Here is a 22,518-nt window from a genome sequence, read left to right on the forward strand (position 1 = left end):
TTTCCCAGAGGTGGGGCAGACCTTAGCAGATTCTGGATGCCATCAGTGACTGAAGCCATTATGGAGACTCGGCTGGAGTAGCAGCTAAGAGGACAGAGAGACAAGGTTGGTCTAGAGTCCCACAGCCTTCCTGGGTGCTCAAGGGTAGGGTGCTTGGAGCGTGACCCTTCCCTTTTAGTGGATTGAATGTTTCTAATCAGGGGAAGGTTTACTGAAATTTGCTATTGGGAACATGGGACTGATGTTTATAAATCCTGAAGAGGAAACATAACTGGGAACCACATCTTCCTTCCACAGGGTACCAATCTAATGTACCACAGGTTGGGGAGCCTGTCACTGGGTAAGAGCACAGCACATGCCTCTGCTGTAACAAACTTTCATTAAATCCCCTAAATCACCCCAGAACCAGGTATTATTTCACCCTGGTCAGTAGATGAGTACATACGGTCCCAGAGAGGTTGGCATGCCTAGGTTCATGTGACAGGGCAGGGGAGGAGCCCGGGTGTAATGTTCTGGAAAACCACACCTTCTCCCACCCAGTGTTGGTGTTATGCTCCCTCCTGGATAGCCATGGAAACCTGTGAGGCTGGAGACTGGGAGCTGGGCGGTGAGTAGAGGCTTAGAAGGTACATCTGGCTTCCTTTGTCTCCTATAGGGCTACGAGGCAGCAATATAAACAGATCTGGTGTTGCTGAGATTTGAGACGAAGGTTTCCCATGGCTTCTTTTCACATCCGCCAGTTCCAGGAGAGGGACTACGAACAGGTCGTGGATATGTTCTCCAGGGGAATGAAGGAGCACATCCCCACTGCCTTCTGCCACTTGCTGCTGCTGCCCCGAACCCTCCTACTCTTACTTGGGGTGCCCCTTGCCCTGGTCCTGGTGTCTGGCTCCTGGCTGCTGGCTGTTGTATGCATCTTCTTTCTGCTCCCATTTTTGTGGTTCCTTGCTGGACAGCCCTGGAAGAATTATGTGTCCAAATGCTTACACACAGACATGGCTGACATCACCAAGTCTTATCTGAGTGATCGTGGCTCAGGTTTCTGGGTGGCTGAGTCTCGGGGGCAGATAGTGGGCACAGTGGGTGCTCTGCCAGTCAAGGATCCTCCATCAGGGAGGAAGCAGCTGCAGCTCTTCCGCCTGTCTGTATCCTCACAGCATCGAGGACAGGGGATAGCGAAAGCACTGGTCAGAACTGTGCTCCAGTTTGCACGGGACCAAGGCTACACTGATGTTGTCCTTGAGACTGGCCTTTTGCAGCAAGGTGCTGTGACCCTCTACTACAGCATGGGCTTCCAGAAGACAGGCGAATCCTTCATGGACATACTCACATGGTTTGTGGATGTTTCTCTTATTCATTTCATATACCCGCTCCCTTCCGCCTGAGAACCTGAGTTTCGATCTCTCTGTGTGTCTGTCAGCCTCTGGCTTACTGTGCTGTGGGAACAAATAATCCTGATATTGTAGTGGACAAATCACCCAAACGCCTTTGCTGTTTTCCTTGTATTCCTGCCTGTTTCATGATCAGTGAAGAATGAGGGCAGTGAAGTGCACAGATGCCTTTCACACAACTCCTGACAGAGGGGCAGCACTGGCCGCAGGTGCAGTGGGAGAGTTGTCATGGCCTGGCTAACACACGTAGTCCCTGCTGGCTCTGGCTAGACTCGGTCTACGGGCCAGCGTGAGTCTCTGGAGGATATGTGGGTCCAGAAAGAGGATGTGGATTTGGAGACTACAGCTTCACCTCTGCCACTTCTTACGACCGAGGCTGGACCCATCCTGCATCCCAGAGATCGGGGGATCAAGAAGTGTGGGTGCCCCAGGCTGATCATTCCATCCTACGAGTCTCCAGAGCATTGTCAGGCTGTGTGCCATTTCATCTCTACCACGGCAGTGGCGTTAGGTGTTTAGGTGTCCACGGTTCCCTCATACAATCACTCGTGACGTGCAGGAAGCACCAGGGCTACTCTTCATCCTGCCATTTCATTCTGGCCACGGATATCTCTTCTGAGGGATATCTCTTCTGAGGGACATCTCTTCTGAGGGATATCTCTTCTGAGGGATATCTCTTCTGAGGGACATCTCTTCTGAGGGACATCTCTTCTGAGGGACATCTCTTCTGAGGGGCATCTCTTCTGAGGGATATCTCTTCTGAGGGATATCTCTTCTGAGGGACATCTCTTCTGATGGGCATCTCTTCTGAGGGATATCTCTTCTGAGGGATATCTCTTCTGAGGCTACTGCACTACAAAGGGTTTCCTTGCCAATTGTTCCTGCTTATATAGCAACATAGAGATGGACCTCGAGGCTTTAAGCTTTTTTAGGATTTCATGACCCTTCCCTTTGCTTCCACAAAGGGGCTGGGGTGGGGTGGGGTGGAGGAAACTATGTAACACAAGCATGAACATGAATGTCTCTGTCCCAAAGCACATACCAACTGGGGTGCATTTGTTCTGGAATATCCTGTGTTTAGAAATATGGGATCCGGTGTTCAAGATGTTATGTAGAGGAACTCCAGGGAGGGTTAGAGTCAGACTCTCACGATTGTGTTTCTGGCTGCTTGTTTTCTGAGTCCAAATCTACGTAGTCCAGTAGGTAGGGCCAGCTTAGTTCTTACAGGAAGGTACAGAGAGGCCTGTGCTATGGGGAACCTGTACCCACGCCTGTATGTGTAGATTATATCAAAAAATAAGAAAAACACTCAAGAGTCATTCAGAGAAATTGTCTAAAACCACAGTAAAAGCTCAAAAAATGAAAAAGAAGAGACAAAAAAAGCTTAAAGACCTGTATGTCTGGTGCTCGTAGGGACTGGAGGACAGTGCCAGCCTTGAAGGTTGGTGAAGTGGAGTGGAGAGGTGGAATCCTGAAACCCATTGACCAGCCAGTCTGACTGAATCAGTGAGCCGCAAGTTCACTGAGAGACCATATCTCAAAATTGATCAAGGAGTAATACCTGACATCCACCATCTACCTGACATCCACCTGGGACGTACACAAACATACACATGTGGTATGTGTGTATGTATGTGTGTATGTACCTCCATGCATGAGTACACACTACACACGTGCATAACAACACACGCACGCACGCACACACGCACACTGATAAATCCCAGGCAAGGGGCCTCCATGTAGGCCTTTTTTACCCACCATAGTGGGGCTATACTGAGTGTTCTGGTAAGCTTAGGTTCCACTTTGCAGCCACGGTGAGGATTAAACGGCTCGGAGATGGTGAAGAATAACTCCCCCAGGAGCTGACCCGCGTCTGAATAACCACTACAGCAAGAAAGGGGAAAGGGAGCGCTATTATCTGCGCTGTTATCCGTTACCACTGGGACGAGATTAGGAAAAGATAACAGTGTTTAGAGCCAAGTGTTATCCACCCTGCCCTAAGGGCCAGCCTAGATCCAGCTCCTGTCCAGGACCTATGGATGTCACAAACGCCAGAGCCTTTGCTGGTCTCGGGGCTGTGCTCCTTGTGGAGCTTCACCTGTGTCCCTGGGGACTCTCGCAGGGACTTGTGCAGTTCAGATAGGATCGAGCACCACTTGATAAGGTGACCTTTTATGGTGTTCCAAGCACCTTGGCCCTGTCATTGGTCTTAATCCCGTCTCGTTTGTGACTCAGGCTTGGCTGAGTCAAAGTCTATGTGAGGGAGGGGTAAGACCTGAGATCCCACTATTTGGGGCTTGTGAGAGGCTTCCTGATCAGTGGCCTCAGTTCTGGAATTCTCTGTCATAGCCCCTTCTCCATCTTGTACCCACATGAAAGTGACATACTCTTCTCCCCATGGTTATGCCTTGTGTTGTGTTGCCAGTCTTGTCTGGTACAGGAAGGAACAGGGTAGCACTTAGCCTTCTAGGTGGTCACAGCCACCTTGTAGGTGACCCGTCTGAAAGAAGACGCACAGATCCTTGAGAAGCCAGCACTTGTGTACGGCTGGAAGAGGCCTTGCCGACCGTTAAATACATGTCTCCAAAGAGAAGAGGAAACGTTTAAAATTTAATTTGAATTTTTACTTCTTCACTTTACATCCCGTTCACTGCCCCCACCTCTCGGTCACCCCCTCCCATAGTCCTTCCCCATCCCTCCTCCCCTTCTCCTCTGAGCGGGTGCCCCCAGCACTTCAAGGAGGCTAGGTGCTTCCTCTCCCACTGAAGCCAGAGAAGGCAGCCCAGCTAGAACATATCCTACGTACATACAGGGAACTGCTTTTGAGATAACCCCTACCCCGTTCCAGTTGTTTGGGACACATATGAGACCAAGTTGCACATCTGCTACGTATGTGAGGGGAGGCCTACATTTAGTTTGCATGCATTCTTTTTTTTTTTTTTTTTTTTTTTTTTTTTTCGGAGCTGGGGACCCAACCCAGGGGCCTTGCGCTTGCTAGGCAAGCGCTCTACCACTGAGCTAAATCCCCAACCCCTCGTGCATGCACTTCTATTGGTGGTTCAGACTCTGAGACCCCCAAGAGTCCAGGTTAGGTGACTCTGTTGGTCTTCCTGTGGAGTTCCTATCCCCTTCAGGGGCTGTAATCTTCCTCCTATTCTTCCCTATTAGGGTTCCCAAGCTCCATTCACTGTTTGGCTGTGGGTATCTGTATCTGTCTGAGTCAGCTGCTGGGTGGAGCCTCTCAGAGGACGACATGCTCCTGTCTGCAAGCATAGCAGAGATCATTAATAGTGTCAGGGAGTGGTGCTTGCCCATGGGATGTGTCTCAAGTTTGGCTAGTTATTGGTTGGCCATCCCATCATTTTCTGCTCTCATCCCCGTGCCTGCATTTCTTGTAGACAGGATAAATTTTGGGTTGAAAGTTTTGTGGGTGGGTTGGTGTCTCTGTCGCTCCACTGGGGTTCTTGCCTTGCTGCAGGAGGAGGCCTGTGAGAGGAAACTTTCAATGCTCTGGGAGTCAGGAGGAAAGGGAGCTATGAAGCAGATATAAGCAGAGTATGATACTCATGCGTTGAAACAGCATAACAAAAATCCAGTTTTTAAACAAATGTCCTAAGCAAAGGGAGAATAAACAAATGTTCTCTTTACCTTAAAAAAAAAAAAAAAAAAAAAGAGATGCCCACTTCTTTGTTTCTCATTTTGACTTATCCTGCTTCTGTGACCGGTGTTCCTCGACTTCTTTGTCAGATGTCTAGGACTTCAGAGACCCCCTCCTCCACTTCTGTGACAAACATCCATGTGTCAGTTTGTGAGGAAGAACATTTTATTTTGGCTCACAGTTTCAGAGGGGTCGGCCCTTGGTTATTCTGCCCTATCAGTTTGGCCTGTGGTAAGGAGGCTGTCGTGGTGAGGTAGCTCTGGTTATAGCATGTGTTAAGTACAAGTAGCAGCGGTTTCTTGCATTCATAACAAATACGCCACCAATCAACCAGAGCTATTTGGAAGTATACAACTGCTGACCTAAGGTAGCGGGAAAGCAGAAAGAGAAAGGAACCGATTAAAGACCTGGTATAACCTTTGAGCACCCACCTCCTATGACTGTCTCCCACCTCCTAAAGCATCTACAGCCTCCCAACAGTGTTACCAGCTGGTGACAAAGCCTTCAATAAAGGAACATTCCAGTTCTAAACTGTTATATAAGCCCAACGCTAAGACTATGAATGAATTTTCTCTTACTAATTACTGAAATACTTGGCTTGGTTAGTATATTTTAGAAACATGCTTGTTCATTTCCAGAAAAAATCGTAACTCTGTGGGAGCAGAGACAGCTGAGATAGATTAAGGTCCTTTTCATACTGTCACCTTACCCAGGTGTCTTGGGTGGACTGGCCGAGACATACTGTCACCTTACCCAGGTGTCTTGGGTGGACTGGCCGAGACTAGTTAGTCTACAGAAGGCTGTCAGAGTGATCACCAGTCTCGGCTTTCATTGTAATCTGCATTCGAATGATACCCCATGCATCCCCAGGACAGTGGACTGGGCCAAGAGGAGGGAAGAACTGGGCAGGAAGCAGAAGGAAGTGATGTGCAAATTTCTGGAAAGCTTCTGCCCATCCCCAGAAAGGAGAGGGACTTCTCCACATTGATCCATCTCTTGCCACTCTTACCGTACCGCTCTCATCTCCGGATCAACAGTGAAGAGAGTAGAATTTACTCTACTTCTCTTCTTGGCCAAGGATACTTGTCTCCTTTATTGCCCAGTCAATACTCAACCTTCCGAAGGACTCCACAATTCTGAAGGTGTAAAAGGACAGACACACGAGGGTTGTCAAATGTCTGAAAGACAGAAGAAAGAGCTTAATCATAGACAGCTGAAAAAAAATCAATATGTAGAAAGTTAACCCAGAAATTTGGCACAGGCACATCCTCAGCTTCACCAGAGATGTGGAATCTGGCTGAAGTTCGGCTGGCTCACGTCTGAGCGCAAGTCTACTCCACTCTCCGCTATGCTCGGGAATGCCAAAGTGCTTTCTTCCCACATCCACACGTGTCTTCAAGTCCGTATCATAGTCTTCAGGCCATGAAGAAATTCTCTCCTATCCAGAGGCAGAGACGCCTGCTCAGCCAGTTTCTTCCAGACAAGTTTTTATCCTGGTCCAAAACTAGAGACCTGGGTTTGGCTGGAAGCTTCCAAACTCACAGCTGAACTGAGAGGACAGGCACCGAAGCCATTTCCCATCTCAGTGTTAGGAATGTCTTTACCCTGCTGAACTGTGCTAGGACACTCCAGTTACTCTGTACATGGTGTCAAAATCAAACGCAAATCGCTTAAGTCAATTTTCCTAGCCAATGAATAAGTCAGTAAAGATATTCAGCTGATCATAAGGGAAATATATCAAGGTTGTGTGCCCTAAAGCAAGAAATGTCAAACATTCTGTTAGAACCACACTTGCACGAAGGTCACCACAGCCTGCACAGCGAACACTTCTGCCAGGTCACCTGCCCAGTGACTGTCAATTTAAAACAGGAGTGGTGCCACGGTGACTACTGGTCCTTGAGCTGCTTTTGTAATCACTGCAGTCCAGCGTTGCTGTTCCAGAGGTTTTAAGTTTGGCTTTTTCATGTGTGACTTGTTCGCTTTGAGGCAGCGTTGTAGTAGATAAGAGGATCCGATTGCTTCGCCGAGGGATTTGACTGACATATTTAGTCCAAGCTTTGCATGTATCCTTGCTTTATCCTAAGATTCTAAATCAAAGGATTTGCATATTTATTAAATACCAGGCCTGATCGAAAGAGTAAGCAGTACTCGCAGGCCCATGACTGGTTCTAGAATGCTAACATTCTAATGCACGGTTGAAAATTTTCATTGTTAGGCAGTTACTAGTAATCTTATATATGCATTTATCAATAATGAAGCAATAGACACTTGAACCAATAGCTTGGTTTTATTGTTTGAATTATTTTTATTTTCTAATTAAAGATTGTCCTACTTCCATTGAAAATTGGAAGTACAAGATGAACAAGGGGCAACCACAGGACATGCAAACTGTTAGGAGTACAACGAGCAGTGCTCACTCTGCCTCCTAGCTCTATTTGTTCCCCAGCGTGTTTGCAAATAAAAGATAGACTAAGCGTGTCGAACAAGCTGCTGTAATCAGGAGGGTGCAGGGTTTCAGAAGAGTGGGAAAACAGGCTACGTAGAGTCATCATCGTCATCATCCCTCAGAAATAACAGTGTTCCGTGCAAAGTAACTAGCTGTGGGACTTGTCTGGTTAGGTTTGCGTAGACTGAGCTTAGGGTTTCTTAAGTCTATAGATTGAGCCAGATTCATGGTCTGCAGTCCCTGGGCAGGCCGGAGCTGGCCTGAGCACCACAGGCAGACTGCAGCATCAGTGCGTACGTACAGCCGTTCAGTAACGAGGCACCTGTGCTGGAAGGTGCTGGCTGACCAGCTGCGGCAGGTTTTTGTAGAGCTGCAGAAGTTTGGCTGCTCAGATAGTGCCTGTGGCTGGATCTGCAGCTGTAGAACTGGAATTCTACTTTACATGAGTTGGTCAGAGTGTGTAACTCGCCTGAAACTTGATTCCTGATGAACAGGAATTTTCTCCTTCCAAAAAAAACATTTATTTGGATGAACATTGGTTTGTTACAGTAGTGAAGGAACATAAGTGTACCTACTGGCAGAACATTTACCTGAGAAAATGGGTTCAATTGCCAGTGCTACCAAAAAAAAAACAAAAACAAAAACAAAAACTAATGCTGGTAGTGTAAGAATTTCTTGACTTTGAAATGCAAGTGGGGGACTGGAGAAATGGCTCAGCGGTTAAGAGCACCGACTGCTCTTCCAGAGGTCCTGAGTTCAAATCCCAGCAACCACATGGTGGCTCACAACCATCTGTAATGAGATCTGATGCCCTCTTCTGGTGTGTCTGAGGGCAGCTACAGTGTACTCATATACATAAAATAAAATCTTAAAAAAAAAAAAGAAATGTAAGTGGTTTTGACAAATGATGAGGAGTATTTATAATTTCTGGAAGACCTAAATAGATTTCAAGTAGAACTGATTCACTGGGGTCAGTCCAATTTATGTGTTATATGACAGAAAAATAGTTTCAAATTTAACGTTAGCTGTGGTACTTTGCTGTGGATGTTGACTGGAATGGAAACTTTCCACCTTCCCAACCGAATTAAAGTTGTCAGTGTGGTGTTTGCCTTCCACTGAAACACAGGCATTGCGGTGTATGACGTATCCCAAATAGAAGTGTTCTTTGCCACTTACTGATACATCTGCCGGCCAATAAAGATGGGAGGTCAGAGTTCTTCCTTCTACTGTTCTCTTCCTAATAGTCACTGAAGTCAAGACGTCAGACAGCAATATGATTACTGCTGGTTTTCCAAACATTTTGACATCTTTGGGAATGGTGTGCTGTGTCCTTAATTTAAATGTTCTTCTGTGCTTGGGACATAGCTCTCGGAGAACACTTGGACTCTGGGGCCAGCCCCCATCACTGACACTCTCTCTCAAGGATCAGACAAGTATTCTGTCAGTGTGTTATCAGTCTGTAAACAGCATTACTAGTCCGGGCATTAACCTTAAAGCTAAGCATCCTTTTAATGAAAAGATTAAGAACAGTAATCTACTTGAGAGTGCTGCATTTCCTGCCCTTCAAGCATCGGTGTCACTTGCTTGTACCTTCTATTGGGCCACCAGTGTAGGAGATGATGTTGAAGAGCTTCACTGGATGTTTGAAGCACTACAAACAGCAGCTTATTAATCTGTGCATCTATGGGAGTTGTGAAGAAGTTTGAGTTCCTGGAAAAGGAACTGTTTTGAGAGTGAAACTGCACCTGTATGTGTATATTGTTAGCAGTAAAGCATGAGCAGAGAATGCACTGGGGGGAAAAAAGAGTTGCTGTTTCCCTGTCTTACATAATCCTCCCCCGGGGTTCCTTAAACCCTCTTTCCTCATGCGTTGGAATGCTCACTGGGTTTCCCATGGCTCGCAGACACTGCAGTAGTGTTCTGTAACTCCTCATTGACCTTTGCTTATCTGTTTTCAAAGACTTTAAAAATTGTGTGTGTGTGTGTGTGTGTGTGTGTGTGTGTGTGTGTGTGTTTATATGCACTTTTTGGAAGATGGAGTCACAGGCTGTTGTGGGCCACCCAAGACATAGGTTCAGGGAACTCATGTCCTCACAACAAAAAGGACTCCTGGGTTGGAGGGATGGCTCAGTGGTTAAGAGCACTGACTGCTCTTCCAGAGGTCCTGAGTTCAAATCCCAGCAACCACATGGTGGCTCACAACCATGTGTAAAGAGATCTGATGCCCTCTTCTGGTGTGTCTGAAGACAGCTCAGTGTACTCGTACTCATATAATAAATAAATAAATTAATTAAAAAAAAAAAAAAGGACTCCTGAGAGCTTTTCCTAGCACACAGTTACCTTCATTTTGGTTTTTTTCCCATTTCTTCTAGACACTTTCACAAACTCAAATGTTAGTACTAAATGAAGAAACAATTTTTACAGAAGATGGGCAAGATCTCTGAAGGTTCACCGCTGGCCCTTTCAAGAAAGTTCCAACCGGCCTAGTGATTCAGTGATTAAAGAGACACTAAAAATTAGTTAGTAATGTCTAATAGCAGTAAGGAGAGTCTGTGGTAGTATGAATAAGAATGGTCCCAGTAGACTCAGATATTTGCATGCTTGGCTACCACGGAGTGGAATGGTTTGAGAAGGGTTAGGAGGTGTTGGCGTGTTTCTAAACAGATAGAGAGAAGATATGTCCCAGGTTTCGGCACCAATGTTGTGTTTATAAAAGGAGAGTGGGGATATGTTCTACGGAGGTCTGAGGAAAGGGGGTGCGTTAGCAGGCCCATGCTGAGACATCCCTTCCCCTTGAGGGACCAACCACACGATGGTATAGTACAGAATAGAATTTACTCAGGGCATGGGGAGGGGAGTTAAGAGGATAGTAGGGGCAGAGAGGTGTGGAGGGAAGAGAAGAGAAGAGAAGAGAAGTAGAGGGGTTGGGGATTTAACTCAGTGGTAGAGCGTTTGCCTAGCAAACACAAGGCCCTGGGTTCGGTCCCCAGCTCTGGAAAAAAAAAAAAAAAAGGAGAAGAGAAGTAGAAGTAGAAAAGTAGACACCAGGCATGAGCATGTGGAGAGAAGGGGGAGGGGAATGGGAGAGAAGGGACAAAGGGGGAAGAGGGAGAGAGCAAGAGAGTGAGGAGGGGGCAAGAGAGTGAGGAGGGGGCAAGCAGCCCCTTTTATAGTGTCAGGCATACCTGGTTGGTGGAGCATACCCGGCTGTTGCCTGGTGACTGTAGGGGTAGAGCTTAGACAGAATGCTAGCATTCCCCCATTTTGATTTAATTAAAAAAGAAAAATTAGAGGCAATGGTGGAGCAGGAATAGGGTCGTTGTGATCTCTGATTGGTTCATGCTTGTTTTGGGGCGACATGTCTCTAGGGAACCTAGAAAAGTGGGTATGGGATGTTTGTTAAGTCTTATGAGTTGGCTGTTCCCTTGTTCCAGTGTCTGTGGAACCACCCGAGGATAGGTCAGAAGGAACAGGTCCAATAGAAGCGTCTGTGTCTGTGAGAGGAGATTGGAACATCTAGAGGTCCCATCTCTGGAGCTGTCCTGGGTGTAGTAAGTATCTGGACTTGAAAAGATGCTATAGCACACATATATGTTTATTATAGACAGAGAATAAGATTAAGTGCGTTTGGGAGAAAGAAATTTTTTTTCTTAGATGTAAGAAATACATCTGGAATAGGGAGTAAGTGGGAACTTTAGGCAGATGTGCTTATCTGGGTGGAGTTTATTTGGTCCATGAGAGGTAGGTCTGAGTGGTTTCCTGCAGCTTATAAGTTTACAAGCGATAACACGAGTTAACAACAGAACATTTTTTAAGATAAGCTCTTTGTGGAGCAGAATGAACAAGAATTTGTGATTACAGGTGGATGGTATAGTGGGAAGTTTCATTAGTGAGGCAGATTTATAAGAACTCGAATAGGACAGTGGCATAGCAAGAAGAGGAAATATGAAGCATTTAGTCAATGAAAACTGAGTTTAGGTAAGGAAGTTTAGGTAAGGATGTGAAAGCTTACATCTGAACTTGTTGCTGGAAACTGAGTTCAGAGGTCTGTTTCGTAGTTGCTAAGCAACAGTTACCTTAGCTGTCAATGTAATCAGAAATCTGGGGAAGAATAAACAATAATCTAGCATTCATGTATTTTTTTAAAAAATGACAGAGCCCGTCAGCCAACAGTTCCCTGTGGCCTCTGCAGTCTTCATGGCAACTTGGACAGAGTCAGTCTGGAACAGACTGCCCAGAAGACGCAGAGCTTATTTACTGTGGAGTGGATACGTGTGACATGAGAAATGACTTACCCTGAGTTAGAATAATCATCTGACTCAGGGTATCCAGTCTTATCCACCTGTTTCTCCGTGGTTATCATAGCACAATCCAGGCAGATTCTCGAAGCTGTGTTCATATCTTCTGAGACCTTGTGGGGCAAACTGTTAAAGGCTTTGGGAAATTCTGTCTGTCATAAACTTAGACATATTAATAATTACCAGATTTCTGACAAGATTGAGGGCTATATTGACTGGTTACATCAGAGTTATATAACGTGTGCCTGTTAAGTTACATATTTGAGAATGTATATAGTAAATATAGACCATTATAACTCAGTGGCAATAGTAAAAAACATCTACCAAGGTACTAAGGCAGGATAGGAACATGACAAGTTGCATAGTATAAAAAAACACTTTCTGTGGAAGCAGCTCCAGGAGCTGGGCAAGCGACAGAGTGATTGGGACTGGGCCTGCAGAGCAGCCCCGACCCTCAGGAAACTGTAACCCAGTCTGCGGAGCAAGGGAAAGGCGCACAGGCTGGCAGTTGAGGCACCAGGCGGGCGAGTGGTTCTGTGGCGCCTGGGGCTAGGGCCCAGGCAGGTGGGGCGGAGCTTCCTCCTGGCAACCGGAAGCCCTGGATCGGGCTTTCCGGTAGGCTGTCTGATCCCAGTGCACGTAGGAAAGCAACTCACAGATTCCCTAGCTGGACGCAAGGGGCGGGGCCAGACTCGCATTTCCCGCTGCTACGAACCTGGGGCTGCAGCACCCCCATTGGCAGGCTAGCCCTGTGAGAGACTGTGCGTAAAGTGTAGGGGTCCCATGCAGGTGGAAAAGCAAGTCTCACGGACAGAGTCCGTGGCAGGATGGAAGGGGTGAGGCTAGACCTGCTTTTGATAGCGGCACAGCGGCAATGAGGAAGGGAGGAGGGGGAAGCCTTATGCTATAGATTGCTAGCAAGGGAGTGCTAGTTTAGTGGTCACATAGAGATATTGCTTTCTGCTTACTGTGAATTAGATCACGACATCCCAGTAAATTGGGACAAGGTGGCAAAGACAGACCTTTGGGTGAGAGAATTGGAGCTCGTGCTCCTGAACCAGAGAGCAGTTTGCCCAGGCCTGGCTTGGGATTTTCAGCAATGAGAAAGAAATTGTTTCAAAAGGAGAGAGGAGGGGTTGGGGATTTGGCTCAGCGGTAGGCGCTTGCCTAAAAGCGCAAGGCCCTGGGTTCAGGTCCCCAGCTCCGAAAAAAAAAAAAAAAAAAAAGGAAAAGGAGAGAGGAAAATTTCACCCAAGGGAAAATGTCCTAGAATGAGGGTCAGTGAAAAGCTTCATCCTCAAGGGCAGCACAGGGGTAACTCCAAGCTCAAGAACGCTCCCCAGGGACCATGTGGACTTTTACTCTGACCAGTGGGGGAAGGAGGCTTACCAGTTCTCCATGTTTAGGCTAGATCTGCATGTGATAGCAGTGGGATGCAAATCAGAGTCACCGCACCATATGATGTGTTTATAAAAAGATAAAGAGAAGATATGTCCCAGGTTTCAGCATCAACATTGTGTTTATAAAAGAATAAGGAGAAGGGCGATATGCTCTATGGAGGTCTGAGGAAAGGGGGTACCTTAGCAGACCCATGCTGAGATGTTCCTTACCCCTGAGGGGACGGCCATACGACAGTATAGTATAGAATAGAGTTTATCCAGGGCATGGGAAGGGGGGTTAAAAGGGTAGTGGGGGCGGGGAGAGGAGAGAAGAGAAGAGAAGAGAAGAGAAGAGACGAGAAGAGGCCAGGCATGAGCCTGTGAAGAGAAGGGGGAAGGGGAATGGGTAGAGAAGGGACAAAGAGGCAAGAGAGAGCAAGAGGGAGCAAAAGCAAGCGAGCGAGGAGAGGGCAAGCAGCCCCTTTTAGTGTCAGGCATTCCTGGCTATTGCCAGGTAACTGTGGGGGCGGAGCTCAGACAGAATGCTAACAGGTGTGGCTTTGTTGGAGTAAGTATGGCCTTGTTCAGGGAGACATGTCACTGGGGGTGGCTTCAAAAGCTTGTGACAGGCCGGTCTGTCTCCCGGCCTGCAGCCTGCAGATTAGGATGTAAAGCTCTCAGCTGTGGATCCAGCACCATGTCTGTCTGCTTCCCACTGTGTTGGACCGTGGACCAACCCTGTAAAACTGTAAACAAGCACCTAATTATATGCTTTCTTTTTGCAAGAAACAAGGGTCAACATGTTTTTTTTTTTCATCTTTATTAACTTGAGTATTTCTTATTTACATTTCGAGTGTTATTCCCCTTCCCGGTTTCCGGGCCAACATCCCCCTAACCCCTCCCCTTCTCTATGGGTGTTCCCCTTCCCATCCTCCCCCCTTTACCACCCTCCCCCCAACAATCCCGTTCACTGGGGGTTCAGTCTTGGCAGGACCCAGGGCTTCCCCTTCCACTGGTGCTCTTACTAGGCTATTCATTGCTACCTATGCAGTTGGAGCCCAGGGTCAGTCCATGTATAGTCTTTGGGTAGTGGCTTAGTCCCTGGAAGCTCTGGTTGGTTGGCATTGTTGTTCATATTGGGTCTTGAGCCCCTTCAAGCTCTTCCAGTCTTTTCTCTGAATCCTTCAACGGGGGTCCTGTTCTCAGTTCAGTGGTTTGCTGCTGGCATTCGCCTATGTATTTGCTGTATTCTGGCTGTGTCTCTCAGGAGAGATCTACATCTGGTTCCTGTCGGCCTGCACTTCTTTGCTTCATCCATCTTATCTAGTTTGGTGGCTGTATGTGTATGGGCCACAACATGTTGTTTCTTTCTTTCTTTTCTTTTCTTTTTTTTTTTTTTTTATGTTTTGTAGTAAAAAGTGTCTTTATTCCTGAATAGTTTAGTACTATGGTGTGGGCTGGGGAGAGCCCTGGAGGGTCGGTTCCTCTTCCGCAGCCTAGGCCCTGGAGAGGGCTCTGATGGGGACGGCAGTGAGACCAAAAGTCAAGAAAAGACGCCTAAGTCCCAGAGACCACGCAGTCACAACGCGCTTAGTAGCCGATCTGGATGCCTGAACCGCAGCGGGGCGTGGTCCCCAGACTTGCCCCCTGCCTTGGTGGGGAGCCGCCACCCGGGTGGCTCTGCGACCCGTGTAGATAAGTTTGGTGGTCCGGCCCACCCTGTCTACACCTGTTCAAGGTCTGTGTCCTCGTAAAGCAGGGCTCCGCTGAAGATGGTAAGCGGCTCTTCGGAGTGTGCCAGCTGCCCCATGACCAGGTCGATGCAGACGGTGTCTCCGACCTGCAGTGGCAGGATGAGGCTGAAGACTCCCAGAGCGCCCGGGCTCGGCTGACTTTCGGCCACAGGCTTATTCTCCAGTCCCTCGGGTTCATAGCCTCCCGAGTCTATGCGGGCCACGCCCAGGTCGGAGCGCGACGGTACTGCCTCCACGTTCTCGTGCCGGTGCCCTGTAAGTACAGAGCTCAGCAAGTAGCGCCCAGCCAGTGGCGCAGTGAATTCACCTGTCTCTGGGTCATAGTAGCCTCCATTGCTGAGCGAGACTCTGTCGAAGGGGACTGTGCCGGGTTCTGACCGAGGCAAACTCAGGGCAGCTGAAAATGCCACCCTAGGCACGGGAGCTGCTGGTGCCCCCTCCACTCCCTGTTCACCTTGAGGACCTGGTGGTCCAATAGCCCCCCTTTGTCCGTCTTTGCCAGGAGGTCCTGGAGGTCCTGCAGGGCCTGGAGGCCCTTGTAGCCCAGGAGGCCCAGGGGGCCCAGCCTTGCCTGAAGGTCCAGTGAAGTCCTTTAGGCTAAGTTGCTGCAGACGGTCTTCCAGGAGCAGCAGGGAACTGTTGAGGGCACCAAGCCGCCTGCCCAGACCTGCCTGGCCGCCCAGCAGCTTCTCCAGCAGTGCGGCCTGTGTCAGACTGGTACTGTTGCTTTCCCGTACTGCGGCCCGAGCCCGGCCACGTGTCTGGAAAGGCCTTCACGTAGGCCTTGTAGTCCCCGTGCCAGTCGTTCCCAAACTCCCTCAAGGCAGCCTAGTCGCCCCTCTAAGCTAGGGCATTGGCCCACCTGTGCCTGGTCTTCCTCCAGGCCTCGGAAGTGTTCCTCGCTCTCTGTAATGTGCTCGTGGCCTCCTGCTGTAGCCTGTTGATCTCAGAGATGATGCTGTCCTTGGTGGCCCCTAGGTCAGCCAGATCAGCGCCCTGGCCCTCCACAGTGGTCTGGAGCTCGTGCAGTGAGTCGTTCAGGGAGCTGAAGATGAGAATAACCTCAGAGAGTTCTCCTTGAAGGGCCTGGAGGGCTGAGCCCGAGCTGCCCCCAAACACACTGAAACTGTCCAGAGAGGCCCATGGCTTGGTCCCCCAACTCCTGGGCCAGCTCCAGGGCCCCGTGGAGGTAACAGTGGGCAGGAGCAACGTTCCACACCATCCCGAAGGAGGCCTAGCTCCTCCTGGACACCACCAGAGGCGCCACAGCCCTGTCCCCACGGGCTTGCAGCAGACCCTCCATTTGGCTTAGCTGGGCTGCGGTAAGATTGAGGCGCAGTGAGAGTTCTGCTGCCTTCTCTTCCTGTGCGTCCATGCGCTCCTGAAGCCGGCCCAGGATCCCTTGCAGTCCCTCCAACATGGCCTGCTGGGCCTCCCCTGCCGTTTCTGCTTTGTGTAAGCCTGAACCCACCAGCCTTAACTGGCCCTCGCTGTCCAGCACCCTGCACTCCAAGGCACTGAGGATCTCACTGACCCGAGAATCCTGTTCCCCAGGCCCCTCGGAGCGGATCTGACCACAAGCCCTAACAGCCCCTGCCACCTGCTCTTCCAGTAGATCTAGGCGGCCACCCAGCTCCCTGCTCACATTGGCTAGTAGCACCTCCAGCTTTTCCAGCTGTCCAGGAGCAGCAGGCAACCACTGGCCCAGCCTCCCTGGTCCTCCAGGCCAGTTCTTCTCTTGTTTCTCTGAGGGACCTAGGGTAGAGTTGAAGCGGTCCTCCAGGCGAGAAAGGCAGAAGGCCAAGCTGGTGTACCCCGGGGGATGGCCCACCTGCCCAGCTGCTCCTCCGAGCTCAGAACCTCTGCGTCCACTTAGCACTGTCACCGAGCCAGCCACCACATCCAGCCTCCGTTCCAGCTCTGACACTCGCCGACCCAGCTCCGGGGGGGGGGCAGCATTCCTGAGGGGGTCTTCTGGCCATGGCAGGTCCCATAAGCTGCTGCCACCGCTCGTCCATACAGGACATCAGCTTCTCCAGGGTTAGCAGCCGCTCCCTATCCTCTTGCTGCTGCTGGCCGAAGCCATCCAGCCCTGCCAGGCACACGGAGCAAGACTCCTTGCAGCTGCCATTCCAGCTGCCTTAACAGTTCCTCCCTGGGGCCAGAAGGAACTGGGACAGGGACTCCATTATGATGGTTGTTAAGGTGGCCCAGCTCCTGGTCATGGGTGGGGAGACACGGTTGTCCAGGAGCTGCAGCTGCTGCTGGATCTCATTGAGGGTTTCGTGCACACCTGGGCGGGCAGCTGCATCTGCTGGCTGCTGCCTCCCATTAAAGGCTGCCTCCACAGCCCTCTGTACATCTTCCGCCAGGTGCCCATTCATTCCCCGAAGGACACCTCGAAGGCCTTGCAGCTCTTTGGTCAGACTCTTTACCTGCTGCTCTAGCTGCTGCACCTTCTCTGACTCACCAAGGCCATTTGCAATGACTGGGCCCTTCCCTAAACCACCAGAGGGACAAACGAGAGGCTCTTGCAGCAAGCCTGCTTGGGTGCCGGCTGGCTAGCCAGTCAACCAGAAGTCCTGTTTCCATAATTATAGTTTAGTTAACTCTTTGGCAGGAAAAGACCCCACATCCGGTGTGCCTAGCCTAACACAGACACACAGGAGGAAAAACATGTTGTTTCTTAACAGTAATAGAACACTGACTCAGTCAGCCACGTGTTGGGAACACAAAGGTCTTTTTGCCCACAGGTCACCACAAGAATATTAAACATACAGGAGCCTTTCCCCAATGGAGGAGATAAAAACGCCTGCTTTCCTGCCCAGAAAGAGGAGCGTGAATATTATTAATGCCTTGGTGACCTTTATTGCTATCTGTAGCATCAGACCTTACCCACTTTTTGCTATAGAGGCTGACCTTGACTGTTTATCTCAGACTCTCTCCCTAGCTCCCAGTTAATAGAACCCATCCTTGGGGGGATGTCACGTGTCCTTTATGGCCTGCTGACCTCTATGCTAATTTGGTCAAGACCACAGTAGAGTCTAGACTCTTAAGCTATAGAGCCCACCTTTGTGGCCACATGTACTTCGTATAGGAGTTTCTAAGTAGTCACACTTTACTGTGCACTTAGAATGGGAATGACCGTTGCCTGGAAACTTCTCCCCAAATTGCACTGTTTTCAATATGCTGACAGTGCACTGTCTGGCATCAGCTTCCCTGAGTCTGATCCAGGTTGATGAAATCAATCTGAACCGAATTTTCATTCTCGTCTCTTCTGGGTTCACTTCCCTGCCTGAATACCTGCAGGGTCCCCTTCAGCCACCCTGGAACAGGTGGTCCTGAGAGGAATAACAAAGGAAGCTAAGCAAGTCACAGAGCTCAAGTCACTAAGCGACATTTGTCCGTGCCTTCTGCTTCAGTTCCTGCCTCCCGGTTCCTGGCTTCCCTCAGGGATGGACTGTGAATGGAATGTGGAACCCAAACAAACCTTTCCCTGCCCAAGACGGTTTTTTTGTTTTTTTTTTTTTTTTTTTTTTTTTTTTTTTTTGTTTTTTTTTTGTTTTTCCGAGCTGGGGACCGAACCCAGGGCCTTGCGCTTCCTAGGCAAGCGCTCTACCACTGAGCTAAATCCCCAACCCCGCCCAAGACGGTTTTGATCATGGTGTTTATCACAGCAACAGAAATCAAACTAGGGCAAGGGGATCTTTACTGTCTCAATGGTTGGGTTCAAATGCCTTCAGAAGCTCGCAGGCACAGCGTCCGATACTCTGTCAGCCTCTTCTTTAGGCTCACTTGAGCCTGTCACCGGGAGTGACACAATACTGATAAAAAGGACATGTGCTGCCCAGCAGGCACCTCCCAACTGCGGCTCAGTTAGGGCCTGGGGATGAGATGGAGGAGCGGGAGGGCAGCATTGGAGCTGGCAGGATCCATGTTTATATGTAGAGATGCAGCTTGGGGAGGGAGGAGAGCCAAAATGAAGGTCATCTGTTGATCGTGTTGGTCAGAGTGTGAGCCAGTAGTGAGTTCGCAGTCCTCTTGCTCACCCAGCGGCTGTGCAGAGGGGAGCACAGCACACCTCAGGAAAGCTACCTGTGCCGAGTAAGAGATGTGAGTGGTGTGGTGGGATCAGGAAGAGAGGCGACAGTCTTTCTGTGAGGGCTGTCCCCGTCCCCAAAGCCTGCCTCTCTTCCTGGTTAATCGTGTGGTGATAGAAAGTGAATTGACAAGGGCTCTCTCCTTTATTGTATTCCAGCCCTTGACCTTTGGTTTATGATTACCCAGGAGCCAGCCAATGAGGTTGACGAGGCCGAGTCTGCTTCTCAGTGCTCAGGAAGGTTCTAGCATATTTTCTTTGGATGCCTTTTGGAGGCTGAGGCTTTCTGGAACACTTTTCTCTCTGTGGTACCAGGTGAGAGGATAGAGAGTCAAAGCTGGGCGGGAGGTCTCTTGTCAGACAACCTTCCTGGGGATTCAAGGGTGGGGTGTTTGGAGACGACCTCTTGCCCTATGGGCAGATCAAGTCTTCCCAACAAAGCAGAAGAGGGTTTTCTGAAACTTGCTCATGGGAACATGGGATTCTGTTGTCTACAGACCCCGAAGAAGAAACCAGTAACTGGGGACACCACATCCTCCTTCCAGGGTGCCATATTAAGGTATCAAAATACCAGAGAACCAGTTACCAGGTTAGGAGGGCAGAAGGAAAGAGCCGAATCATGTCTCTGCTGCGTACAGATCACCACAGTAAATCCTGAAAGCAACCTAGACACCAGCTGTTACTTTACTCTGCTCTGTGATAAATGCATGCGGGCTCAGAGGGGTGAAGTTCAGAGTCACTTGGCTAGAACCCGGGGATTAGTCAGGTCTTGCTGACCCATGCTTTTTCTTAGTGGTATTCTGCATTCTTTTGGGTGATACAAGAAGACACTCCCTTGAGCAAAGTTTACAGGGCTCCTGGGAGGCTGGGGGCAGGATGGAGGGGTGCAGGGAACTCATATGGCTTCCTCTGTCTCTCCCTCAGGTCTTAAGGAAAGTGTGGAGGACTAGCTGTCTCTTGTGATTGCTGATATTTGAGACCCACACGTCTCTCCATGGCTCTTTATCAAATCCGCCAGTACCAGGAGAGGGACCACAAACATGTTGTGGACTTGTTCTCCAGTGGCATCAAGGAGCACATCCCTGCCGCCTTCCGCTACACGCTGCTGCTGCCCAAGATCCTCCTGTTTTTATTTGCAGCGCCTCTGACCATAGTCCTGGTGTCTGGCTCCTGGCTGCTGGCTGTTGTATGCGTCTTCTTCCTGCTCCTACTCCTGCGGTTCTTTGCTGGACAGCCCTTCAAGGAGTATGTGGCCATGTGTTTGCAGACAGACATGGCTGACATCACCAAGTCTTACCTGAATGCACATGGCTCCTTCTGGGTGGCTGAGTCTGGGGGGCAGGTGGTGGGCATAGTGGCTGCTCTGCCAGTCAAGGAGTCTCCATCAGGGAGGAAGCAGCTGCAGCTCTTCCACCTCTCTGTGTCCTCACAGCATCGAGGACAGGGGATAGCGAAAGCACTGGTCAGAACTGTGCTCCAGTTTGCACGGGACCAGGGCTACACTGATGTTGTTCTTGAGACCAGTATCATACAGCAAGGTGCTATGACCCTCTACGAGGCTATGGGATTCCAAAGGACAGGGAAATACTTAGAGAACAGCATTATCAAGTGGTTAATTGAGTTTTTTGTATTTCGTTTCACGTATGCTTTCCCTTCTGCTCAGGAACATGAACTGTAATCTTATCTCTTAGCATATAGGTCAGGTTCCAATCACTGAGCTGTAACAAATAATAAAAGCGTATTTTTTATGCTCATCAGATTACTGTCTATTTGACAATGTTAGGGTGACAGAGTTGAGGCAATAAACAACTGTTTCCACTAAAGTCACCTTCCTAAAGGTGCCACGCACGTGGTGGCCACTGATGAAGTGGAAATGGTTTTCATGACCTGAACGGGATGTGTGGCCCCTGCTGGCATAGGCTAGACCTAATCCCATGGACTGGTATCAGCAAATGGAGGCCAAATAAGGGGAACATAGATGACATTGACTGAAGGACCCACTGGGTTTGAAGTGATACAATGAAAGCCACTGTTGTAGCTCGACTGTTGACTACTTTATGCGTTCCCTTTTTCTACACTATTCCACCCTTATCCCTTACAATCCTCCAACATTAGTGGGATGTTCTCCCAGGTCCAGGAAGAAGATGTGTGACAAGAGAGTGTCTCAGACATACAGCTCTTGGGATGAAGGCTGGCACCAGTCTCTGTCCCAAGCAACAGAACTTAGGTTCCTTAAGTTTGACCTTGTCATCCTGCGAGACTCAGATACATGGATGGGAGACCAGTCTTAGTACTGCTGCCCAAGACACTACTTCTCTTTCTTGCAACTTCATCTCTAGCAATGCTCTGTCATTTGGTGTCTTGTAGTGAGATTTTGGTTTCTTTAAAAACAGAAATGTTATGGGAATATGTTTTTGTTTAAATCCCAGGTGTGGGATATGGGGCTGCTTCAGATTGACCACAGCAGCTGACTATGATTTGCCTCGTGCTCTGGCAGCAGCGTGATTTTGTCAGCTGCAAATACTTTCTGCAAATGTATGGTATTTGGAATTCTGGAATTCCTGAGAGGGTATATAAGTGCCAGAGCCCAAAGAGGGGTTGTGGATGCTGCTGTGCCTTCTCCTCCTGCTGCTGCTCCTCCTGCTGCTGCTCCTCCTGCTGCTCCTCCTCCTGCTGCTCCTCCTCCTGCTGCTCCTCCTCCTCCTGCTCCTCCTCCTCCTGCTGCTCCTCCTCCTGCTGTGCCTCCTCCTCCTGCTGCTGCTCCTCCTCCTGCTGCTGCTCCTCTGCTGCTCCCCTCCTCCTGCTCCTCCTCCTGCTGCTGCTGCAGCTGCGCTGCTCTTCCTGCTGCTCCTGCTGCTGCCTGCTGCTCCTGCTGCTCCTCCTCCTCCTGCTGCTCCTCCTCCTGCTGCTCCTCCTCCTGCTGCTCCTCCTCCTGCTGCTCCTCCTCCTGCTGCTCCTCCCGCTGCTAGTTACTGGTTGCTGGTTGAACATATCCCAACAATGAAGGTTAAACTTGCCCCAGCAGGAAGTAGTCTAACAGTACTGACACCCCCTTACCCTTCTAACCTGTTTTCTCCCCTACTTAATGTTGGAGGGTTGTAAGGGATAAGGGTGGAATAGTGTAGAAAAAGGGAACGCATAAAGTAGTTAACAGTTGAGCTACAATAGTGGCTTTCATTGTATCACTTCAAACCCAGTGGGTCCTTCAGTCAATGTCATCTATGTTCCCCTTATTTGGTAATGTGTGATTTCCAGGCAGTACTGAGGCTACTACTTCCCAGGGATGGCATTGTATCCTGCTGGTAGCTGTCTCCTCAGGGACCTGACTGACAGCTCCCTGCTATTCTGCCAATTGGCCCTGTCAGCTTCATTTTACTTCATGTAGGCTCTTTGGCAAAGCATGAGTGGTTCTAAGTCCATGTAACTTGCTTTCCAGCAGCAGGTGTCCCTTGTGTGCCATACACACAGTCCTCCTTGCTCACACACAGTCCTC

The 22,518-nt window shown here is 49.3% G+C and overlaps 2 protein-coding genes and 1 pseudogene across 2 annotated transcripts; 2 read left to right on the plus strand and 1 right to left on the minus strand.

Moving 5' to 3' along the window:
• Positions 1 to 707: 707 nt before the first annotated feature.
• Positions 708 to 1,474, plus strand: LOC116903567 (N-acetyltransferase 8). Its single transcript, XM_032906186.1, has one exon. It carries the CDS (start codon positions 717 to 719, stop codon positions 1,383 to 1,385), a length of 669 nt encoding a protein of 222 aa, XP_032762077.1. The 5' UTR covers positions 708 to 716; the 3' UTR covers positions 1,386 to 1,474.
• A 13,417-nt stretch (positions 1,475 to 14,891) lies between these two features.
• On the minus strand, positions 14,892 to 18,192 carry LOC116904318 (annotated as a pseudogene).
• Positions 18,193 to 19,952: 1,760 nt separating this feature from the next.
• LOC116903566 (probable N-acetyltransferase CML5) lies at positions 19,953 to 20,782 on the plus strand. The gene has a single exon (XM_032906185.1). It carries the CDS (start codon positions 20,020 to 20,022, stop codon positions 20,701 to 20,703), a length of 684 nt encoding a protein of 227 aa, XP_032762076.1. The 5' UTR covers positions 19,953 to 20,019; the 3' UTR covers positions 20,704 to 20,782.
• Positions 20,783 to 22,518: the final 1,736 nt, after the last annotated feature.

The sequence above is a fragment of the Rattus rattus genome, chromosome 6 (assembly GCF_011064425.1).
Source record: "Rattus rattus isolate New Zealand chromosome 6, Rrattus_CSIRO_v1, whole genome shotgun sequence".
Classification (NCBI taxonomy): domain Eukaryota; kingdom Metazoa; phylum Chordata; class Mammalia; order Rodentia; family Muridae; genus Rattus; species Rattus rattus.

Excerpts from the sequence above, each read along its gene's own strand:
- LOC116903567 (XM_032906186.1), top strand. The coding sequence starts at position 717 with ATGGCTTCTTTTCACATCCGCCAGTTCCAGGAGAGGGACTACGAACAG.
- LOC116903566 (XM_032906185.1), top strand. The coding sequence starts at position 20,020 with ATGGCTCTTTATCAAATCCGCCAGTACCAGGAGAGGGACCACAAACAT.